This window comes from Lontra canadensis, unplaced genomic scaffold, assembly GCF_010015895.1.
Source record: "Lontra canadensis isolate GAN:19392208 unplaced genomic scaffold, GSC_riverotter_1.0 scaffold144, whole genome shotgun sequence".
NCBI lineage: Eukaryota > Metazoa > Chordata > Mammalia > Carnivora > Mustelidae > Lontra > Lontra canadensis.
Window position 1 is genome coordinate 2,153,686 of NW_022631138.1, and position 23,973 is coordinate 2,177,658.

The 23,973-nt window shown below is 43.4% G+C and overlaps 1 protein-coding gene across 1 annotated transcript in view; it reads left to right on the forward strand.

The window, feature by feature from the left end:
• MERTK (MER proto-oncogene, tyrosine kinase) overlaps positions 1–16,556 on the forward strand; it is a 110,385-nt gene extending 93,829 nt beyond the window's left edge. The window contains exons 15-19 of the mRNA XM_032843874.1: positions 479–597; positions 7,552–7,661; positions 9,376–9,535; positions 10,193–10,329; positions 15,525–16,556. Coding sequence (XP_032699765.1) covers positions 479–597; positions 7,552–7,661; positions 9,376–9,535; positions 10,193–10,329; positions 15,525–16,023 — 1,025 coding nt within the window. The 3' untranslated portion in view covers positions 16,024–16,556. The remainder of the gene's footprint in view (positions 1–478; positions 598–7,551; positions 7,662–9,375; positions 9,536–10,192; positions 10,330–15,524) is intronic.
• Positions 16,557–23,973: the final 7,417 nt, after the last annotated feature.

A 23,973-nucleotide genomic window follows, 5' to 3' on the forward strand; every position in this document is an offset into this window, starting at 1 on the left:
TCTTTCGCAGTCATCCCTCACTTAGGCTCAGTGTAACAAAAACTCCACAGGTGTCTAGATGACTATGCTTCTTAACTGATTAATTTTTGAGACCTCTCATGCAAAGATTGTTACTAATCTGAAAGAAAAAAAAAATTACCAAGAAGTGGACCCAGCATGTGTTCCACATTCTAATACAACTTGTTTGTGATTTATGGGTTTTTAATTTATTTTGTTCATTTGTTAATTTTTTAAGGAGGCCCTATGCCCAGCATGGACCCCAACACAGGCTTGAACTCATGACCCTGAGATCAAGACCTGAACCGAGATCAACAGTCAGAGGCTTACCCGATAGAGCCACCGAGGCGCCCCATGTTTATTTTGTTTTTAACTGTTAGCTCGAGAACACATGGTTTCAATTTGGCCTGTGCTCCTGCAGTGCTTTTCTGGTTACTGGTAACAGAGGGCTCTTTGTAACTTTCTCTGGTTTTAATTTCAGGTGTATGTATAGAAATGAGCTCTCAGGGCATCCCAAAGCCCATGGTGATTTTACCCTTCATGAAGTACGGGGATCTGCACACGTATTTACTCTATTCCCGACTGGAGACAGGACCCAAGGTAATTACTCAGTTGTCCTGCCTCTGAACGGCCCCAGGCTTCTGTGACAAGGCCTGGGAAACCTCAGCAGCTAACCCTGAAAATAAAGGAGGGAGGGAGAGGACATGTGGCCTCTGTTCAGCACTTGCTATGCACCCTGGGGCTAAAATGTGGTTTTTGTCCTCACAGCAGGGCTGCGCATAGGTCTTACAATTCCCATTTTATGGGGAGATGAAGCCAGCTGGGCGCTCGTTCTCATGGCTCCAGCCTTATCGCTGTGGAGCCGGGTGGGCCTCACATGCTGACAGAGTGGCCTCTTTCTTTTGAAGTCTCCTCTTTCCAGCTCGTTCACTCTGAAATCACTAGAAGCAGGATCCATTTCATTCCCAGAGGAAGTTGCACTGAGCTGTTTTTCTGGACACTGAGCATAAATATACCCCATCCACCTTTTGGATTATCAAGAGCCCCTCCATCCTTTGGATCGGAAAGCCTGTCGTAAATTAGCAGGCTGGCATGCTTTCCTTCATCCTTGCCCCTAAGAGGGGCTGCCACTCCACAAGGCAAACACTCTGAATCCCCAGCACAGGGGAATGCGACAGAAACAGGAGCTTAGACTGAGGCACCATACCCACCGGCATGTGGCCACGGGTCCCACACAGGTGACCGACCAGGGCCCCTGAGAAAGGAAAGTCCTCATCCCAACTGCAGGGCATAATGAGGAAAGTCATTATCCCAAAAGACAGACAGATCTGCAGGAACAGCCATTTATTGAATTTGGCAAGGTACTTGAAAAACAAACACAAAACCTTGAGACCCAATTTAGGGTAAACATTCTGGAACTTTCTGTCCTATGTCCTGCTGACGCTGTGTGTTATGGATGTGAAAGGTTATTTCTTGCCTTCCTTTTCTTTTTCTTTTACTTGTTTTATTACTCCCAGGGAGGTATAAGTGATCTTTCTTCTTTCACTTCCCCTTGGTCTCATGCTCAGATTTTTGTTCTCTTCCTCATGACTTCTTTAAGTCTTCCACCCACACAGTCACTAGCCAGAGTTAGGAAATTAGAGCCACATCTCATAACTATTATAAAATCACTGAGGCTTCTCCAAAGAGGTGAAGGGCCTAATCCAAAATAGGGGACTCAGCATGACTATTTCTCTTCCCTTTTTCTTTTTCTTTTGTTTTTATTATTTTTATTAGTTTTATTTCTATGTTTTTAAAGATTTTATTCATTTATTTATTTGATAGAGTGAATGAGAGAAAGAGAGCATGAGAGGAGAGAGGGTCAGAGGGAAAAACAGACTCCCCGCCAAGCAGGGAGCCCGATGCGGGACTCGATCCTGAGACTCTAGAATCGTGACCTGCGCCGAAGGCGGTCACGTAAACCAGCTGAGCCACCCAGGCACCCTTTCTTCCTTTTTTCCACCCGAAAGAAAGATGTAACATTATAAGAAGCCTGGAAAAGGAAAAACAAAACAAAACAAAACTACAGTCGGCAACATCTTACCCAATCATTGGCATCTTCGGCCATTCCCATCCCAGCTGTTCATTCCATGCCTCCGTGTTTCACAGGCTGGTGCTCAGGAGGTACGTACCTCCCCGCAGGCCATCCACGGGGCTGACTCTTCTCCAGTGCTTTGCAGAGGCTTTATTTTGCATATAGTGTTGCAGTAATGGCCCAGCAACCATAGGAGGTCCTTACTAATAATAGAATCTCAGGTGAGGAAACTGACGCACAGATCGGGCAATGATGGGAGGCAGGACTGGCCCCCGGGTTGCAGAGCCCCTGCTTTCGGCTCTATTCTGATGGCCCCATCCCAATGTGCACCCCTTCCTGGCAGAGCAGCCTCCAGACAGTTGGCTGTGAATGGCTACACGCCATCCCCTTGAATGGATTTCGTTTCACATTGATGAGCAATTTTACTCCCATTCAGTTTTCTGGTATGTGGTGGGATTTTTCTAATAATTTTTGGAGGCATGGGAATTTCATGTTGCATAAGAGTAAATTCTACAGTAAAAATATCCAGGCTCATATTCAGGGCTATTTGATGGCCAACAGTCGTCTGTTTTTACTTGTGACATTCAACTCTCCTCTCTCATATGGCCCCTTTGGAAATAGAGTAGCCTCTTACTGAACTTTTTTCCTGAATCATTGTGGAAAAGATAGGGACCATTTATAATCTTTATAAAAATCCTTTTTAAATTATCATACAGTGTTACTGACTCTTTTGCCCTTTCCACTGTGTAGTTCTGTTGAGTGTTAACACATAAATGGATTCACATGTCCGTCATCACAGTTGAGATACAGAACAGTTTCATCACCCAAAAACACCTCCTCCTGCGACATCTTGGTAGTCATGCTCTGCCCCCATGGCGGACTCCTGATAACCACTGATCTGTTCTCCATGACTATATTTTTGTCTTTTTGAGAATGTTTTTGGGAATGCAATCATACAGTCTGTAATTTTTTGCTTCTTTTACTCAGCATTATGCCTTCGAGATCCATTTAAGTTTGTGAGGTCAGTAGTTCATTCCTTGTTTGATTGCTGTGTATCTCCTAGTGCATAGACAGACCAGTTTGCTTATCCATTCACCTGTTGAGGCCCATGTGAGTTGTTCCCAGTTGGGGGCAAGGATGAACGAAGTTGCTATAAAAAAAATCATGTACAGGTTTTTGAGTGAACACAACTTCTTTTTTCTCTAGGGTGAAAAGTCCAGAGGTGAGAAACTAGGTCATACTAGGAAAAGGGTATGTTTAATTTTAAAAGAAACTTCTAGATTTTCCAGAGTGGCTGTACTTTTACATTCCCACCAGCAGTGTATGAGAGATCATTTGCTTTGCATTCTTGTTAGCACTTGGTATTATCAGTAGTTTTCGGGTTTGGTTTGATTTGGTTATTAGCTGCTCTGATAGATGGGTAGTGATATCTCGTCATGGCTTTTATTTACATTTCTGTAATGATTAAGGACTTGAGCATCCTGTCTTGTGTTTATATGCCATTTTTATATCCTCTTTGGTGAGGGTCTGCTAATGTCTTTTGTTTATTTTTTAATTGGGTTGTTGTTTTTCTTATTGTTGAGTTTTCAGAGCTCTTTATATATTCTAGATATAGTACCTTTCTTGGATATGCAATTGCAAAGATTATTCTCCTAGTTGGTACCTTGTCTTTGTACTATCTCTTTTTTGTGTGTGTCTTCGTATTCTCTTAATGTGAGTAAAAATATTTAACGTGCTGGTCAGTCATGTTTTTGCTGTCATGTTTAAGAACTCTTTGCCTAAACCCAGATAAAACATTTTTCTCCTATGTTATCTTCTAAAAACTTTGTGATTTTACGTGTTACATTTAAGTTTATGATCTTTTTTAATTAATTTTGATCTAAGGTATGACATTTAGCTTAAGGTTTGCTTTTATTTTTCATATAGATGACCAGTATCATTTGTGAAAAGACTATCATTAAGCTATTGAGTTGATTGCTTTCGCATCTTTGTCAGAAATGAATTGGCTGTGTTAGTGTGGGTCTATTTCTGAGTTCTCTATTCTGTACTGTTAAACTGTGTGCCCGTTCTTCGCCCCTCCCACATGGTCTTGAATACTGTAGCTTCATTGGAGCATTTGAGTTGGGCTTTATATTACACACAAAGGAAGCCATCTGATCTATTACAGATCCCAACTTATCTTTCCTGTTTTATGACCCCCATTCTCTCTGCCTCTTTGCTTTTGACACATGAGACAGCCTCCTTTTCCTAAAACACATGTGTGCTCTCAGATCACTAGGTCTTCGCTCATTCTGATCGTGGCCGTGTACTTCCTCTTAATTTGCCATTTTACTCCTACGCCTCTTTTGGGGATAGTCACGGTGACAGTGTAGAATATTTTTAAATTTTTTCCATGAGCATTCATCCCTTTGCTGAGGTTCTAGAGCAGGTTGCTTTTATCTCTGCTTGATGCCCTTGCTCCCTTTGGTGTGTCCACCCTATGAGAACTGGGATCCTATCCTGTCCTGCCATCTCCTGTCTGCCCTGCACACCTCCAGACATACTATTCCCATGGAAGATGGAGTGGCACGTAGGGCCCAGCACCCCAGCCCTGCAGGGGGAACTCATTTACGTAACTTGGTCCATGCTAGCAGGAGCAGAGGGATCTCACACAGCGAAGCCCAGAGGTAGGACAGCTGCGGTGTTGGTCAGTTCTGCCTCAACAACATCACCTCGTGTCCACAACTGTTCGACCTTTCTGCTTTTTCAGCTGTAGCTGCCCCTCCACATCTCTGATGGGGGCAGCTCCTCCAGGCCTGACGTCCTCACCCTCCAGCCTCCAGAGACAAAAAGAGAAGTCTGCTCTCTTTCCCCTTCCCTCTCCCTCTCTTCTCCTGGAACAGTAATTTTTTTTTTTTTATAACACCCTTACTGAGATATAATTCAAACACCCTACACTTCTGCCATTTAAAGTGTACAACTCAGAGGTGTTTGGTATGCTCAAGTTGTGTAGCATAATTGTAGAGCATTTTCATCACCTAACAAAGTCCCATACTCTTTTGCAATCACTTCCCGATCTCCCCTCCCCACCTTGTTCCCAGCTCTAAGCAACCTTTTTTAAAAAATTGAATTTTATTTTATTTAAATTCAGTTAGTTAGCATATGGTGTTTTATTAGTTTCAGAGGTCATTGATTCATCAGTCTTAGATGACACCCAGTACTCATCACATCATGCGCCCTCCTTAATGCCCATCCCCCACTTACCCCATCCCCCCACCCACCTCCCCTCCAGAAACACTCAGTTGAAGCAGAAACCTGCTCTCCGTCTCTCTCTAGTTACCTATTTCAGATATTTCAGGTCAATGGAATCAGAGTCTGTGGTCTTTCATATCTGGCTCCCTTCCCAGAGCATGTTTTCAGGGTTCATCCACACTGTAGCTCCTATCAGTACTTTTTGAGACCAACTAATACTCTATTGTCTAGCTATATTATGTTTCGTTTGTCTGTTTATCTGTTAATGGACTTTGGGTTGTTTCCACTTTTTGGCTTTTAGGAATAATTCTAAGAATTTTATACTTGAGCTCTTACATTAGGTCCTTGATCCATTTTGAGTTAATTTTGTATATGTGTTCAGGTTGGGGGCCAGTTTCATTCTCTTGCATATCCCACTCTCTTGTCCAGGTCTTTCGCCCACTGAATGATCTTGGCACTCTGTTCAAAGTCATTTGACATGGATTTGTGGATTTATTTCTAGACTCTCAATTCTGTTTCATTAATCCGTGAGTCTGTCCTTATGCTGGTAGCATGTTATCTTGATTATCATTGTTTTCTTATTTTGAAATCAGTAAATGTGAGGCTTCCAACTTGGGTCTTCTTACTCAAGCTTGTTCTGGATATTGTGAGTGCTTGAATTTTCATATGAATTTTAGGATCAGTTTGTCAATTTCTGCAATGAAGCCAGCTGGGATTCTGATAGGGCTTATATTAAACCTGTAGATCAATTTGGGGAGTGTTGCTATCATAACAATATTGAGTCTTCTGATCCATGAACATAGGATATCTTTCCATTTATTCTGATCGACTTTAATGTCAATGTTTCATCATTGTCAGAGTATGTTTTGCATTTCTCCTGTTAAATTTATTCTTAAGTATTTTATTTTGAATTATTTTTGGATGAAATTGTTTTCTATTTAATTTCAGATTGATCATGGCTAGTGTATACAAATACAACTAATTTTTGTATCTCAATCTTATATCCTGGAACCTTGTTGAATTCATTTCTTAGTTCTACCACACAGTTACTGTTTAAATTATTTTTGGTCCCAGTCTGCAAGAATAACATAAGTGTTCTAGGGAAAAATAACACAAATGATTAGTACCTAATATGTGCTACACTCATGATGCCAGCAGGACTTCATATTCTTTAGCACCCAAATCCTTTCCTGGAAGCTATCATCTGGAAACTCAAATGCCTCAATTATACAGAAGAGAAGCATAAGAATTTCCTGCCTGATTTGTTTACATTTTTTTGTTTACTTGTTTTTAACAACTCCAGTATATAAAGGTAATGGATAATTAAAGCATTCTGCTATATAGACAGGATGTAATTAACACATATCTTAGCTGGGAAATACATATCTTCAAAAATTCAGCATCTTCGTGAACACCACTTTGGAAAACTCATGTTCCATACAGAATAAGCCATGACAAATCCAATGCCCTGAAGCGAGTTTGTCATGGATGGACCCATTCATGACTGCCAGGAACTTGTGGTAAACCCTCTTCCTCGGGGCCCTTGTTGTGCTAAAATGTTTAGTTACTACACAGAGGTCTTCCTCAGTCATTACCTTCATCTTCAGTCCTGACAGGACAGGTTTTCTCACCGAGCCTTCTGGACTGATCTGTACAGTGTAGACTTGACACTCCCCAGAGGACTCTAGAGAAACAAAAACAAAATCCCTGAATACCTCTCCTTGTGGTCCTTTGGTCCTGTGATAAGAGGCAAAGATGGTCCTAATTTCTGTCTGAAAGAAACTTATCTTTGCAAGTGTCTCAAAGTAAGATGATCACATACACTTGTATGACTGGAGTGGGCTAAGCAGGCTTTTTGTCTGTACCCCATTGAAGGCAGTCTGCCCTTCTTTTCCCTTCTTTTCCCCTCTTTTCCTGGCACAGGTGTTCTGTCCCCCTGCCACTCTGAAGGACACAAAGGATCCCATTTGACCTCGTAACTTGGAAAAAGAAATACTCACCATCAATATTTTTAAAGACAGGGAGAATGTGAAATTTGCCAAAAATTTTGTGGTTTGTTGTTGTTTTTACTCCTTTTTTAAAAAACTTATTTGTGAGGTGAGTGATATGGAAGTGAAAGGTTTGTTTCCTTTGAGAAATACAAACACTAAACAAACACAAAAACTCTCTTTCTCCCCTCAGGCGGCAATAACTCTCCACAAGTTTAACTTTTAAAACATATTTTGTCTTCTTGCTTCTCCTCTCCCCAGCATATTCCGCTGCAGACACTACTGAAGTTCATGGTGGACATCGCCCAGGGAATGGAGTATCTGAGCAACAGAAATTTTCTGCATCGGGATTTAGCTGCTCGAAATTGCATGTAAGAGTCTGGTCCAACCCAGGAGGGCTAGACCTCATCGTGTGAGATAATTGGGGGGCCGGGTAGGAATAGGGGCTGGCCTGTTGCTATTAAAACATGGGAGAGAGGCAGGTTTGGCTAGCTCTGGAGAAAAGATTTCTCTGGTTCTGATGTATGACTGTGTCTCTTCACAACGTCTGCCTCTGCAAGTCTGGTTGGTTTCCAGAATGTTTTCCTGTGACTTTTTCACCCTCTCAGCTTGGAGTGTGACCTTTGTGATCCTTCCCTTTTGCCATCGGCTCGCTTTGGACCTAGAATTATATGTAAGCCAGCTACTCATGGAGGCAGTAAGGAAAATCGTAAGGGTTTTGTCTGTCAGGCTTCAAGATCCTGCCTTGTGAACATGTGCTGTGAAACTACATGGGGGCTTTCCTCTTGCAGCAGAGAGACAAGGACTTATACAAGAATTCTGACCTCAGACTTCCCCCTCTCTCCATTCCGCTCTGGTAGGACCATCATTATCTGCTCTAAGTCTTCAAAAACAGTAACTGTTTCTCGATTTTTAAGTTTAATTATTCCAGGAAAACAGAGTATTCTTTAAATGTATTATTGTTACTGTTTTTCTTGGTTGGGGATGTGACCATAGGGTCTGCCCCCCAACTCCTTACCTAGCCTCCCACCAGCCCCCTACCACTTGTCCCGCATTTTTAAGACCCAGAAGGGTCTTGTTTGCTTATTCATGGGGTTTTTTTGTTGTTGCGGTTGTGGTGGTTTGTTGTTGTTGTTTTTTTTTAAGATTTTATTATTTTATTTGACAGAGAGAGAGAGAGCATAAGCAGGGGGAGGGACAGAGGGAGAGAGAGAAGCAGGCTTCACTCTGAACAGGGAGCCCGATGTGGGTCTGATCCCAGGACCCCAGGATCATGACCTGAGCCAAAGCAGACACTTAGCCGACTGAGCCACCCAGGTACCTCTTATTTGTTTATTTAAGTGATTTTTATACTATGGAGGGAGAATCATGAAAAGGGCACCTCTCTTTGCCCTGAATATTTTCCTTCATATTTTTCCCATCAGGTAGGGTGACGAGTTGTCCACTTTGCCTGGGACTGAGGGATTTCCCAGGATGGGGGACTTTGCGCTTTTAAAAGCCAGTGTCAGACAGGCACAAAGCAGTCATCCTACCTCCAGACTACTCATTTCTCCTCCTCTCTCCTTCTTCTTATCTAGGATCTGCTTTAACAGCCTGGGCTATAAATGCAATAGTATCCCTTTCATTTTCCGCTTAATTCCTCAAGTACCCCCTGACTATTGTAACGGGAAGTCCAGGGTCCCCCTCTCATAGCTTATATTTCTTCACCTCCCCCAAACTGGCAGGAGCCAGTGCTGCTTGCAGACACCAGGCAGGAAGGCTGCTGGGCGTTGGGTGAGTCCCCTGGAGGGCCCTGGATTTGGGCTACTGCTCTTTCTCCTCCTGTGAAGCATCCCTTCACTCCAGGTGGCTCTCCTCTCTGGGCACAGGTGCCCTTGTTGCTCCACGTCCCCACACGGACCACAGGGTGCAAGGTTATAACTCCCTGTCACTTGCTCTGCCATCAGTCCCAAAGCAGGACCCTCACAGGCCGTTGGGATCTCTTTCAGTCACTTACCAGGAATGTTTTCAGCTGCGTCTGATGCAGACCCGTGATTTAGGCTTTGCCTCTAAGTGTCGCTGAGGACGTGAACTTGCCCTCTGCAGGTTACGAGACGATATGACCGTCTGTGTCGCGGACTTCGGCCTCTCTAAAAAGATTTATAGTGGTGATTACTACCGCCAAGGCCGCATCGCTAAGATGCCTGTGAAGTGGATCGCCATAGAGAGTCTTGCAGACCGAGTGTACACAAGTAAAAGTGACGTGGTACGTACGGGGCTTTGATTCGGAGCCCCACATTGCAAAGATGACGGCACGCAGGAAGCATTGACTTGAGCTGGTGTTCTAAGACATGTTACTCTCTGATAAACGGAGGATTGGGAGCATGTTCACACCTTTTGTTTAGTGCTAGATTCCTTAAATCAGGTAGAAAACTATATTCTGATGACGTCGCTTGACATTCAGAAGATCTGTTTTGCATAGGCCTTTAATTTATTCCCATCTTTTTTTTTTCTGCAATATAGTGACTTATTGCCCACACCTAAGATAGTCACATGAAATTGAATGAGTTCGTCTAGTGGCTCTGTATCCAAGATTCTGTGTAATTAAACCCTTACCCAGAGATTGGGAGACAAAGACACGTACCAACAGCAGGGGAACAGAGCATTACACAGAGCACTGACATGCGGAGAGAGGGCTCTCCGCCTTTGCCACATTTCCCAGAGCAACCTTGGTACAACCAGGGAAGTGTGGCTCTTTGACCCTTGCGTTACTGCAGCGCTAGGAAAGCAGCATGTCTCAGGCATAATTGTCAGCTTTGTGCACCATCCTCGGGCTTTAAAGAAATGCCCTTTCTACATGAAAAAGGCCATTCAGCCTTTCAGAGAAGACTTGCGTCCTAACTTGTTGTTGCTTTGTTCTCAGTGGGCCTTTGGCGTGACCATGTGGGAGATAGCGACGCGGGGAATGACTCCCTACCCGGGAGTCCAGAACCACGAAATGTACGACTATCTTCTCCACGGCCACAGGCTGAAGCAGCCCGAGGACTGCCTGGATGAACTGTGAGTGAGCTTCTCCGTGTTGCTGGGTGCTCTGCATGGGGCCGGCTGTGCAGAGGGCTCACGCTTAGCCAGATGGGTATGTGCAGAGGGTGGCATGTAGACGTCCCAGGCCACGAGCCTTTCTTGATGTGGGAGCTCGTGTGTGCACATCTCCAGCAAGCCGGCACGTGCCCTGATGTTCTGTAAGCCCCTCTAGGGACCGACCCTATAGACAAACAGGTTGACTCTCTTGTACATGAGGGTCTTGAACGATTACCTGTCCTCTTACCACTACAGTTCCTTTTCTATACAACACTTCAGACAGACCAATCACTATGATACCCTCAGTTAGGAAGTCTGGAAGTCTATGCCAGTGACTGAGGTCAGCCCAGTCCTTGGAATTGCTAGGGAGATACTCTAACAGCATGATTCCTCAGCCCTGTGCAGAGACTGTCACTCTGTTGGTCCAAAGTGGGCCTAGAAACGTATGCATTAAAATCCTCCCTGGGAGACCGACCAGGTGCTCAGCCAGGCATGAGAGCCCCCAGCTCCAAGTGTGCTGGACCACAGGGACACCTGTCGCCATAGGCCCTCTCTCGGGGGCAGGCAGTACGGGAAGAGGTCCAGGACTTGCAATCAGACAGGCCGCTGCCTCCCAGCCAGCCACATGTGTGGCCATAATGACTGACTGGACGTCTCTGTGCCTCATTATTAGACACACACAAAAAAGTAGAGTCATGTATTCAGAGAGGGATTGGGAAGAAAAGTTAAAGAAGAGAACAGGTAGAATGCTCAGCTCACGGGAATGTCACACAATGGTACCAGGGTTTAATAGCATCCCCAGATCGATGTCGTCCAAATACCTTGCTAATGTTAAAAAAATAATTTCTTGTGGCACTGGCCTCTAGCTTGGTGATTTGAACCTTCCTGATGGAAATCACGGGAGTCTTGGGCTTAGAAAGGGCATTTTCAGCATGCGTAACAAGAATGTTTTAGGATCGTGGGCCTGCGTGGCTGTCATAGAACGCCATGATGGGGCTGTGGTGTGAGGACACACGTGGGGACACCCCTCTACACACACACACACACACACACACACACTCTCTCTCTCTCTCTCTCTCTGTCTCTCTGACCCTGCTTCTGCACACGGGTGAGAAGACCTAGGTCAGTGTGCATTCAGGCCTCCCGGATCCTGTCCAAGCCAAGCAGAAGGAAACTTTATTGACCAGAGCCTCATCTGTTTGGTGGTGGTTATTGTGGTTGTAAATACATAACATGAAGAACAGACACAGAAAACATAAGTCCTTAAAAATATCATGAAATCCTAATTAGATTAGATTTGGGGTTTTATGGTAGTTTTTAAAGGGACCGCGTCAATGACATGTTTGCATCTGATAATGAGGAAGCAGTTATAGCCAAACAATATTGAATGAAGAGTTTTGTTGCCGTTTCTTTCTTGGCTTCTCTTGTGCTCCAGAAGTTGGCATTTGGCGATTATCTGGGGTTTTAGTGAGGTCTGAGCTGTGTCACACGCTGGTTTTGAGACATTTCACATAGAGCCAAGCAGGGAATGCTGAGTCAGTGAGAAGTTTTAGGTGAGAGTGACATAGATGCTGTGTGTCGGGGAAGTCAGGCAAAGCAGACGGGTCTGTGGTCCCCACATTATGGGCTTACAGGGGCTCTGGGGAACCAGATCCTCTTCCCACATCTCCCCTCAAATCTGGATGCTGGAGAACAGTGTATCCCAAAGAGGCCTCTGTTTACATATCTGTGCATTTTCTTTTTAAAAAGTGAGACAGATACTTCTGAGCTTCCCCTCCATGTCTGCTGTCTAAACTTAGTCGAGATGAGTTCATTCCTGTGTCGAGTTGCCCCTTGGTCTCTTTAAACTCAACTCTAAGCACTATGACAACGTAAAGAGCAGAGAACGCTCTGTGCCCTGCTCCCCATTGCCCAAGAGGCCATGCTGTGTGATGCCTCTGTCACCTACGTGGGATGTTTCCTTAGCTGAGTTCAGGGCATCCTGGCTGCAGCCCTCAGGACTCCCCACCCACCCCAGCCACTGTGGTTCATGGCACTTGTGTTGATTGCCCTCATTGTCCAGTGTGACACCAGGGAACCACCTTGTTCCTTTATCCAGCTGAGTGCTATCAGCCAGCAGATGTCCTTCAGAGTCCCCCTCCCCTCCATTCCCTCCCCTGGGACCCTCAAACCATGGAATCCCAGGCCTGAACGGGCCTGGGGCCATTGACTTCCATTGACTTCCGCTTCTTCATCACATATATGGAAACAGTGGCACAGTGACCTCACAGTGTATGTGAGTGATGAGTGGGTCAGGGTCACTGTTGTTTCCCATGGAATAATGCAGGTCCTTCTGTCTCCCATCTCACTTTTCTCCTTACCCGCAGGCTCCTAACACATCCTTTGGGTGGCAACCAAAAGTGATCTTTCTGAAATTAGTCTGATCATGGATGCCCCAAACATACTCCCCATTGCCCATAGGGCAAAACCCAAAACCACTGGGATCTGACCCATGGCAGGCAGAGGGCTGAAGGGCTAAGTACGTGATGTTGGACACTCCTTTGCCAGGGACAAAGCAGGTGCCTGACAGATATGGGTGAATTCATCCATTTATAAATTTTGTACTTGTGTATGATTGCATCTTTTTTAAATTCTTTTTTTATTTTATTTTTTATTTTTTTTATTTTTTATTTTTTTAAACATTTTTATTTTACTTACGTGACACAGAGAGATCACAAGTAGGCAGAGAGGCAGGCAGAGAGTCGGGGGGTGGGGGGGAAGCAGGCTCCCCGCTGAGCAGAGAGCCTGATGCAGGGCTCGATCCAGGGACCCTGAGATCATGACCTGAGCCGAAGGCAGAGGCTTAACCCACTGAGCCACCCAGGTGCCCTAAATTCTTTTTTAAAATAGTGATAAAAGAGGGGGCTCCTGGGTGGCTCAGTGGGTTAAAGCCTCTGCCTTCAGCTCAGGTCATGATCCCAGGGTCCCATGATCAAGCCCCACATTGGGCTTCCTGCTCAGTAGGGAGTCTGCTTCTCCCTCTGCCCCTCACCCCACTTGTGCTGTCTCTCTCGCTAGCTCTCTCTCAAATAATTAAAATCCTCAAAAATAAATAAGTTTCAAAATGATATTGCTACTTTGCTACATGAAAAAAATGATACATTATTCAAATGCTTTCTCCTAAGACCTGGAAACATTGAAAGTAAGTTAGATAACACAGCCCCTTGATGAAGTAATGGAAAGGAGAATGTGTCTCTAAGGACAGAATGCCTCAAAGCTCATCTCGGAATGCCAACAGTCAAGGCTTTGTTGGGGGGTGGGGGGAGTCATGCAAATTGATTTATACCACAAAAACCATGAAAATGGAAACAAAAACTGTTTGTCAAGTCTAAGTAGCCATCTACTGAAGTTTTATAAAGACAGAGAGAGGCAAAAGCACCGTGAAGGAAAATCAGGGTTCTCAGCCGGGGGAATATGCCTCAATGTCCTGTTTTCATGGCCGGCCTCTTTGTAGGCATAGTGCTTTGCAGATCTCCACCTCCCAGAAGCATCCACAAGTATTGTTAGAGGCTGCAAAAGTAAACAAGTGAAAAGATACTGTTAGACACCTCCGTAGATGAGATCTGCCCATGTGTGAAGGACCGCATGCTAGTAAAATTAGCCAAAGCGGGGGCTTTATTCTTTAGCCAAAGAAGGAGCCACTGGGTGGCTCAGTGGGTTAAGCCTCTGCCTTTGGCTCAGGTCATGATCTCAGGGTCCCGGGATTGAGCCCCGCATCAGGCTCTCTGCTCAGCGGGCAGCCTGCTGCCCCCTCTCCCTCTGCCTGCCTCTCTGCCTACTTGTGATCTCTGTCAAATAAATAATAAAATCTTAAAAAAAAAAAAAGAATTAGCCAAAGGATCTACATCATGTGTTCAGTGTAAATACAGGAATTGCATATTTATGTTCGTAAGATCGCATCTACTCCATGTGTCAGATGATTTAAATTTGGGTTGTTTTCATATCCAGTGACATGAATATCAATTTCTGAAAACAGGACAGAATCAAAATGAAATGATGGTATAACTCACTCTTCATCTCTGGCCAGTAGTTCCTAATTTGGCCATCTCTGTTTTATTGTGCTCATAATTCCTTTCTTTTTTTTTTTTTTTTAAGATTTTATTTATTTATTTGGCAGACAGAGATCACAAGTAGGCAGAAAGGCAGATAGAGAGGAGGAAGCAGGCTCCCTGCTGAGCAGAGAGCCTGATGCAGGGCTCGATCCCAGGACCCTGAGATCATGACCTGAGCCGAAGGCAGAGGCTTTAACCCACTGAGCCACCCAGGCGCCCAGTTGTGCTCATAATTCTTAATTCTATCAGACACTGGGAATGAAGAAGCTACCCAGAAGAGCCAGTTGTCTGTACAGAACACAGCAGAGGGGCCATGAGCTCCTGGGAGTAGTTGTCCAGTCAGAGGCTGGTTCCCCTACCGTCCACACAGCCGTGGTGGCATCTGTAACATCCCAGAGCCCGCTCTTATTTTCACTGCAGTATAACAATGACAGGGCTGTTGAGAAGATTCAGTGTAGTGACACACACAAAACGCCCAGCCCTGTGAGGTAGACACCCTTCACCACTTTAGCCCCTGCCCTAGGGCCCAGCTAACACAGCTCTCCTGGCTGCAGTCCCAGTTTGATGGTATAGAACTGGGGTCAGCATACTTTCTCTATAAAGTGCCAAATAATACATATTTTTGGTTTTGCAGCCCATGTGGTTCTGTAACAACTACTCGACTCTGCCATGATAACAGAAGCAGCTGTAGACAATATGTCAACAAATAAATGTAGCTATGTTCCAATAAAACTTTATTTACAAAACAGACAATGGGCTGGACTTGGCCTGTGGGCCATATGGTTTGCCAACCTCTAGCATGAAGGGAGGACCTGAAATAATCCTGTTTCACAACGTTAGATATAATTGCCACATAAGTTCTGTATTCCTGGGGCCAGAGAATCACTTATTACATACCCATGGGACATTTATAAAACTGAACAGATATTATGCCATGAGCAAACCACAGTAATTTACCAGAAGTAGAATTAGTGTGGATTAAAATGTGACGGAATCAAAGAATAGGTGAAAACAAGGTGTGGACTGCACTCAGGGCTCTGGGTGCTGGGCCGAGAAATAACTCACACTTCTGTTTGCTTGTAGGTATGAAATAATGCATTCTTGCTGGAGAGCTGAGCCCTTGGACCGACCTACCTTTTCCATGTTGAGGCTGCAGCTAGAAAAGCTCTTGGAAAGTTTGCCTGAAGTTCAGGACAAAGCTGATGTCATTTACATCAACACACAGTTTCCCGAGAGCTGTGAGGACCCTGGAGAGGGCCCCGCCCTTGGTCAGCTAGACATGAATATTGATCTTGACTCTATTATTGGTTCTTGTACTCCCAGTGCGGCTGTCAGCATCGTGACGGCAGAAGTTCACGAGAACAGACCTCAGGAGGAAAGGTACATCCTGAACGGGGGCAATGAGGAATGCGGAGATCTGGCTTCTGCTGCCCCGGAAAAGAACTGTGTTCTGCCAGAGGACAGACTTGTAAAAAATGGAGTCTCCTGGTCCCAGTCCAGCACACTGCCCTTGGGGAGCCCATCAACAGATGGACTTTTATTTGCCGACAACTCCTCAGAAGACTCAGAAGTCCTCATATGAGGAGAGCCGAGAGATAGTCCCAACTCAAGGCAATTCTTCTTCTGCTTTGGGAGAATCCCTGTACACTCGATGTTTTTGGAATCTGTCTTCCTTTCCCAGTCGAATGCCACGGTCCTAAAGCACCAGGTGAATGTTGTCAAGTAAGTCATCATGAAAAATACATAATATATATTTATTTAAAGAGAAAGTACATATATATGTATATGCTGGAAAGAGGAAAGATCTATTTTAATAAAAGATGACTTATTTCATGTTGCTTCCCTTGTAGATCTAAAATTTACACTTTAACAGCCTCATCTCTACAGCTGTTCCCTGGTGTTAACATTAGCACAAAGTCAGTGTTATTTTTTTAAAGTCCTTTTCTTTTTTATGACCATTAAGTGTTAAAAATAATTGGTAAAATGAAATGATGTATTTGACTTTGCTTCTGGTCTTATGAAAAATCTGATATTCTTACATGAATCACCTATTTGCTAAGAATGATTTATTTAATATTTAAAGTTTTATAACTGATTAATTCTTTGATAGGACTTCTTAATAAAACATGAACGAGGAAGGATGTGTCGTACTTACTTGGAAAAAGAGTGGTCACTGATCAGCAGCCTCTGTGTCTTTGCAAAAGGAATTCCCTTTAATGCCTGGCCCTCTATGCAGTCACTTTGACCGATCTTGGCATTGTTCTATCAGGATATGGAAAAACCACTCCAGAGTCCAAAGATGAAGAGCAAAAAATATGGAAAAGTACAATCTGGGTGGAAAGATTTAAAAGAACTTGTTAGAAGAGAGTCGGACAGGTGGAGCGCTTTTCTGTTGGAGAGTCGCAACTTGCAGGAGGTAGATGTGGGCCATGGACAGGGTCCACCCCGGCTTGGAACTCAGCGCCTCTGAGTTCACATCCAGGCTCTGCTGTGTCTTGGCACCCAGTGTTCCTGGAGCACTTGCTGTGTTTCGAGCACTTTACGTGAACTGCCCTATTTAATCTGTACAACACTACCGTGTGTGCTGATGCCATCATCACGGATGGGCCAGGAATCCAAGGCTGGAGACGCTGAGTAACCTGCTGTGGGCCACATCTAGGGAGCGGTGCAGCCAGAATTCTAGAACCAAGTAATATGATTCTGGCTGGTGTAGCATGTGATTCGGGGCTTTGCTCCAGAGCCCCTTGACCTTTTAATTGTATCTAATAAACACATAGGTAGCACTTACTGTGTGGCCGCACATAGCACTCATTTCATCCTAATAACACCCCCAGCAGGTACGTACTACTATTCTCTCCACTTCACAGATGGGCAGGCTGAGGCAGGGAGACCCTAACTTACTCTCCTGGTGAAGGCAATAGACTGACGGCAGTGTGAGCATTGATTCCTCGGGCCTGTTGCTGCCCACTTGGGAGCAGCCTCACCCAAGTCGCCGCAGGCTGTGAGGATCTGTGTGGGCGCTGGGCCCAGAGGGGTGGCCCCCACAGCCTGGGTCTTGGTCTTGGCTGCCAACCCAGGAGCCCCAGACTCCAGCAGGAGCCCGTTTCACTGTTGCTGTGAAATGCTCCATACAAGAAAGTTCTGAGGGCTTGAAAAGGATCTGCATTGTAGAGAAAGCTAGCATTACATTTTGTCAGTGAACAGAAAAAAAAAAAAAAAGCTGTTAAAACCTATGAAGATAATAGATAATTTATGCTATTAGAAATTTTGGAATGGTTGTTGAAAAAATCAACAAAAAATTTTATATTACCTACTTGTGCAAAATTTCTTATTGATGGTGACTATCAAGAATATGAATAGTTCGGGGCACCTGGGTGGTTCAGTCGTTAAGCGTCTGCCTTCAGCTCAGGTCCTGGGATCGAGCCCTGCATCGGGCTCCCTGCTCAGTGGGAAGCCTGCTTCCCCCTCTCCACTCCCCCTGCATATGTTCCCTCTCTCATTGACTCTCTCTCTCTCTTAAATAAAAAATAAAAATCTGAAAAAAAAAAGAATGTGAATAGTTTATCATTAAATCCTGGATTGGGAACTGAGTGGCTAGTGGCTTGTAGTAAGGTATGTTCACATGCATAAGATAAATAAATTGAAAAACTGTTATTTGGAAGTTTCATATAAATTTAACATGAAATACCTAAGTTAATATACTTTGTGCTTTATATTTCTGACTATAATTGTACAGTGTAAACACAGATAATAAATAGCTCATCAAATGCCCACGGCCCCCCAAATCCTGTCCAGTTTGCTCAGTCTGTACCGTGTGGCCTGAGAAGGGCCAAGAAGCCTGGACCAGTTCCGCTCCAGAAGAGCGTGGAGAGGTGAGCAAGCTATGGCTTCTGGCTTTTCTTGAGACATCAACAAACACAGCAGAGAAACTCACTTTGTCTGTAACCCACAGCAATGCACCAGGCCCTTGATTAAATGGGATGTGATGGGCAGCACCTTCCCATCCCTACTTCCTTATCCCCAGAGGGAAATGAAGATGTGCGACCATTATTCCGACATTTCAAATGTCACTGAGAAATGTTTAAAAGTTCTGGAAGAAGTAAGTTTCAGAGGACGCCATCATTGGGAAACTCCTGCACATGAACTGAAAATAGCCTTTTAAATTCCCTTTTGTAGAAACTCAAATTACTCTTGTAAAGTGGCTCTTATGAACAAAAAGAGGGGAGAGAAAACAGAGAGAAGCAAATTGGGTCATTGTCTTCGGTGAGGGCAAGAGCGCAAGAGAAATAAACAAATAACCAGAAATACTCGTGACCTACAGGTTGGGACTAGCTCTGCCCTGGGAGGGCTTTTCTTGCTTCCTCCCACCCTACCTCCTTCCTTTCCTAAGTAGAAAGCAGAAGTGAAGATAAGAGCCTCCTGAGCTGGGCCACACAGGCAGGGGCAGACGCTGGACAGGAACCAGTCATGTGAACGCTCCTTGGACTGTCTAGGCAGGTCACTTGGCCCTGCCGGAGCCCGAGTTTGTTTCCATAAGTGTACAGCACAAATCGCAATCCCTTCTCCTGCAACCCCCTGGGTGGTTCTGTAGGAAGGGAAGGAGGCAAGGTCTTTGAAAGAACTTTATGTCTATTAGAGACTTTTCCCAAATGGAAGCTTCTCCCAATTTTGTTTTTTATGCTGTACAAACTCACCAGTTGTCATCTTAGAAATATTTTCCCTGATTGTGTGATCAACTCCCTCTAAGATGACACCAACTCAAAAATAAAAGAATTTCACCATTGCCAGGGATGCACAGAGATGAGGAAGTTGGCAGAGTGAAGGAGACTCGCTGTCATCCCTCACCCCAGATTACTCTGGGGCTCAGAGGCAGGCAACTCTCTATACCCTGATGCCCAGAGGTTCCTCTCCTATCCGTCTCATCCTGGAATTTGACTACTGGTGAGCCTCAGTGCCCATCCATCCCCGTACGTGGGTAATGGCAAGCAGTAGTGGCCTTTGGACAAGATTGCAGGACCAGAGTTGGGTTTGAGTGCCCTCCCAGGATGGAGGGACTCTCCCTCTGCCTCCATGACCCCAGACCCAGCAGAAGTTCCAGCTCAGGAAACAGGCCAAACCACAGTCTCTTATCTTGCAAGTCAGATTGGCTGTAGCCAGACTAATCCTGACTCATGAAAGTCAGGACCTTTGTGACTTCTCCTGGTCAATGGCAAAAACAAGTGAGAACTTCTGCTGAGTCAGTGGGAAAATAATGGACCCAAAAATAAACCAGCTATGACAGCAACTTAACTTCTCTGAAGACATGGAGTTACCTTAGGTGACAAATGAAAAAATGGGAAGTTTTGTTTTCTTTAATGAACGTTTCTGTAAAGCATGATGTTTCTACATGTAGATTTTATCCTCTCTTTTAAAGCTCCCAGAACAGAAGTAAAACTGCCCTCTGTTTAATGTAAGCCTGTCTAAATTACCTAAATTAATTATATTTAAATATAATGAGGGGTGCCTGAGTGGCTTAGTTGATTAAGCGTGGAACTTGGTGTCAGCTCAGGTGGGGATCTCAGTGTCCTCGGATTGTTGGGCTCCATGCTCAGTGTAGACCATATTTGTCCCTCTCCCTCCCCCCTCTGCTCCTTTCCACCTACCCCAGTAAATAAATAAAATCTTTAAAACAAAAACTTAAAAAAAAAATGTTTAGGAGTGCCTGGGTGGCTCAGTCGTTAAGCGTCTGCCTTCGGCTCAGGTCATGATCCCAGGGTCCTGAGATTGAGCCCCGCATTGGGCTCCCTGCTCAGCGGGAAGCCTGCTTCTCCCTCTCCCACTCCCGTGGCGTGTGTTCTCTGTCTTGCTGTGTCTCTCTCTGTCAAATAAATAAATAAAATCCTTTTTTATAAAGGGTAATGACTATTTCTAGATGCTGTAACCCAAAGACCACTACCTCAGAATATTTTCATGTACATCATCTTCTACTGAAATGGGATTCCATGTGTAGATACTTGAAAGAGCAACTTGATTGTTCTATACATTAACCCTTCCTACCTCTTAAGGACACGAGAATATGAAATTAATTCGTGGACTTATTGAGACTGCACAGTTATAAATTCTAATCAATGCAGTGTTTTCAAACAACAGTCCTGTGAGGCCACATATAATCAATTCATCCATTTACTAATATTCCCTGAGAAGAAGGCTTTTTTCTGGACATTGGGATTTGCAAAGAACAGCCTTGCTGTCTTGAATAACAGTCTAGAGGAGGGAACACAGGGCTTTAGATGAATACTTTCTTTTAAAAAATATTCCTCAGAATGCTCTGACTTGCACATTTTGTTGAAGCCAAGCCTGCAGATGATGTTTAGACTCCAACAAACCTCAGAACTAGAGAACACGTGCTTTCGCTGGAAACAGGCCCTCAGGCCCTGCCCTGTCAAACTTAAAATTAAAGGGCCATTTGCAGGAGTTTGAAAACCAAAGTTCCATTATACCACAATGGTCTGGGCAGTTCAAGGGAATGTAGACTGCCACTTAAACTCCACGAGTCCTGATGGCTTCTTTTAACATAGTTTCTCCAAGGATAGAAAATAATTTCTTGTTACATAAATCCATAGTTTTCCGAATCTTTTTCTTTCTATACTTCATGTTAGAGTATCTCTACTGATCTATCTTCAGATTCGCCTGTTCTTTCTTCTGTTGGCTCACATCTGCTCTTGAGTCCTTCTGGAGAGTTTTTCATCTCAGTAATTGTACCTTTAAAAAAAAAAAAATTGTTTTTATGTTAACTCTGCCCCCAGTGTGGGGCTTGAACTCACGACTCTGAGATCAAGAGCTGCATGCTGTACCAGCTGGGCCAGCCAGGTGCACCTCAGTAATTGTACTTTTAACTCCAAATGTGCCACTTTTTCTTTTAATAACGTATTTCTTTGTATTCTCTATTTGATTTCTAGTTTAAAAAAAATTTTTTTTAAAGATTTTATTTATTCATTTGACAGAAAGAATTCACAAGCAGGCAGAGATAGAGGAAGGGAAGCAGGCTCCCCACCAAGCAGAGAGCCCAATGCGGGGCTCGATCCCAGGACCCCGGGATCATGACCTGAGCCGAAGGCAGAGGCTTTAACCCACTGAGCCACCCAGGCGCCCCTCTAGTTAAAAATTTTTAAGCATAATTTTCTTTAGTTCTTTGAACATATTTATAAATAGATGCTTTTTAAAATAATAAAATGCCTACCAAATCTGTCATCGGGGCCTCTTCAGGGACAATTCCTACTGACTACTTTTTTTTTCTGTGTATGAGTTAACTTGTTCATTTACATATTTCACATATTTTTTTTGAAACTGGATATTTCAGATTATATATAACAGCAACTATAGATTCTAATTTGTTCCTCCTTCCAGAGGTGGTTGTTATTACTGTGTGTTTTCTCATTTGTTTAATGGCTTGCCTGAATTAATCCTATAGACTTTCTCCTCCAATGCTTGACTACTGATGCCTCTGCTTAGTAAATTTTTAAAAATTATTCTTGTTTTCATTTTTTAAGTCTGGCTTTTAGGGATGTCATCCCTGGGTCAGCATGGTTTAGATTACTAAACATTGCTGTACTTAAACATCATGAGGCAATAAAGTCTCTACCTTTTGTAGAAAGGTATTTGTTTATATATATAAAATATGTATATAAATATATAAAACAATATTTGTTTATAGATCTGTCTACAGCTTGGAGAATATATCCCAAAGTCAGGAAATTTACAAGTCTGCCCTGCATTCACAGTGTTCCCTGTTCAGCCAGTGATAAGTGCTTCACTAAATGTGAGTGGATTAAACATTCTAATTGAAAAGACAGAGATCATTAGGCTGGATAAAAAGGGACTTATATCTAGAAATATAAATAATTCTTACAACTCAACAATACAAAGACAACCTAATTTTTAAAAGGGAAAAAACCCCACTTTAAAAGGGCAAAGGAGGGGCGCCTGGGTGGCTCAGTGGTTTAAGCCTCTGCCTTCAGCTCAGGTCATGGTCTCAGGGTCCTGGGATCGAGCCCCACGTCGGGTTCTCTGCTCGGCGGGGAGCCTGCTTTCCCCTCTCTCTCTGCCTGCCTCTGCCTACTTGTGATCTCTGTCAAATAAATATATAAAATCTTTAAAAAAAAATAAAAATAAAAGGGCAAAGGATTTGAATATATACTTTTCCTAAGAAAATATATAACAGCCAATGAACACATGAAAACATATTCAACATCATTAGTCATTAGGAAAATGTAAATCAAAACCACAGTGAGGGGGCACCTGGCTGGCTCCATTGGTGGAGCATGCAACTCTTGATCTCAGGGTTGTGAGTTCAAGCCCCACACTGTGTAGAGAATACTTACAAATAAAATATTTAAAAAGGAAATAATGGTAAGATACCATCACACAGGTACTAGAATGGCTATAATTCCAAAAGACAGTTAATGAAAAGTGTTGGTAAGGATGTGGAGAAATTGGAACCTTCATACATTGCTGATGAGATTACAGAATACTATAGCATCTTTAAAAAACAGCTTGGCAGTTCCTCAAATAGTTAAAATATAGATTTACATTATGACCCACCAGTTGCATTCCTAGGTGTATATCCAAGAGAATTGAAAAGAGGTTCACACAGTAACTTTATACACAAATATTCATAGCAGTGCTATTCATAATAACCAAAAGGTGGAAACAACCTGAATGCTCATCAGTGGATGACAAATGGATAAACAAAATGTGGGATATCTATACCATGGAAGATTATTCAGCCATAATGTACTGATATATGATACAATGTGGATTAACTCTGAAAATAAGTTGAGTGAAAGAAGCTAATCACAAAGGACCACATACTGTGTGATTCCATTTATGTGAAATATCCACAACAGGCAAATCCATAGAGACAGTAAGTAGATTAATGTTTGCCTGGGGCTGGCAGAGGAGAGAACAAAAAATGACTGCTAATGGATTCAAGGTTTCTTTTGGGGTTGACTATAATTATGGGTGTTTATAGATTTCCATCTAGTTCTTCCTTCACTCATTTTAAACTCTGTTATTAGGTGCATAAGTATATAGGATTATTGTTTCCTTCAGATTAAGTAATCCCTTTAACATTATAACATTACCTTCCTTATATCCCTCATAATATTCTCTGCTGTGAAATCTACTTTGTCTGATGTTAGTATAGTCATTCTAGCTTTCCTCTCATACAACTTTTCATGCTTTTCAATTTTAACCTATTTGCATTTTTATATTTAAAGTGCCTTCCATGTAGGCAACATACAGTTGGTTTTTCTTTTTTTTCCAACCGATCTGACATCACTGTCTTTTACTTAATTAGACCACTGGCATCTAATATGATTATTGATACGGTTGGTTTTCAAGCAACCATCTTGCTATTTGTTTTGTATTTGTCCTATCTGTGTTTTATTCCCTTTATCTATTTTTTTCTGCCTTCTTTTGGAATAATAAAATATTTTTTATAATTCCATTTCACCTCCCATCAGTTTTTGTTCTTCTAGTGATTATCTTAAGA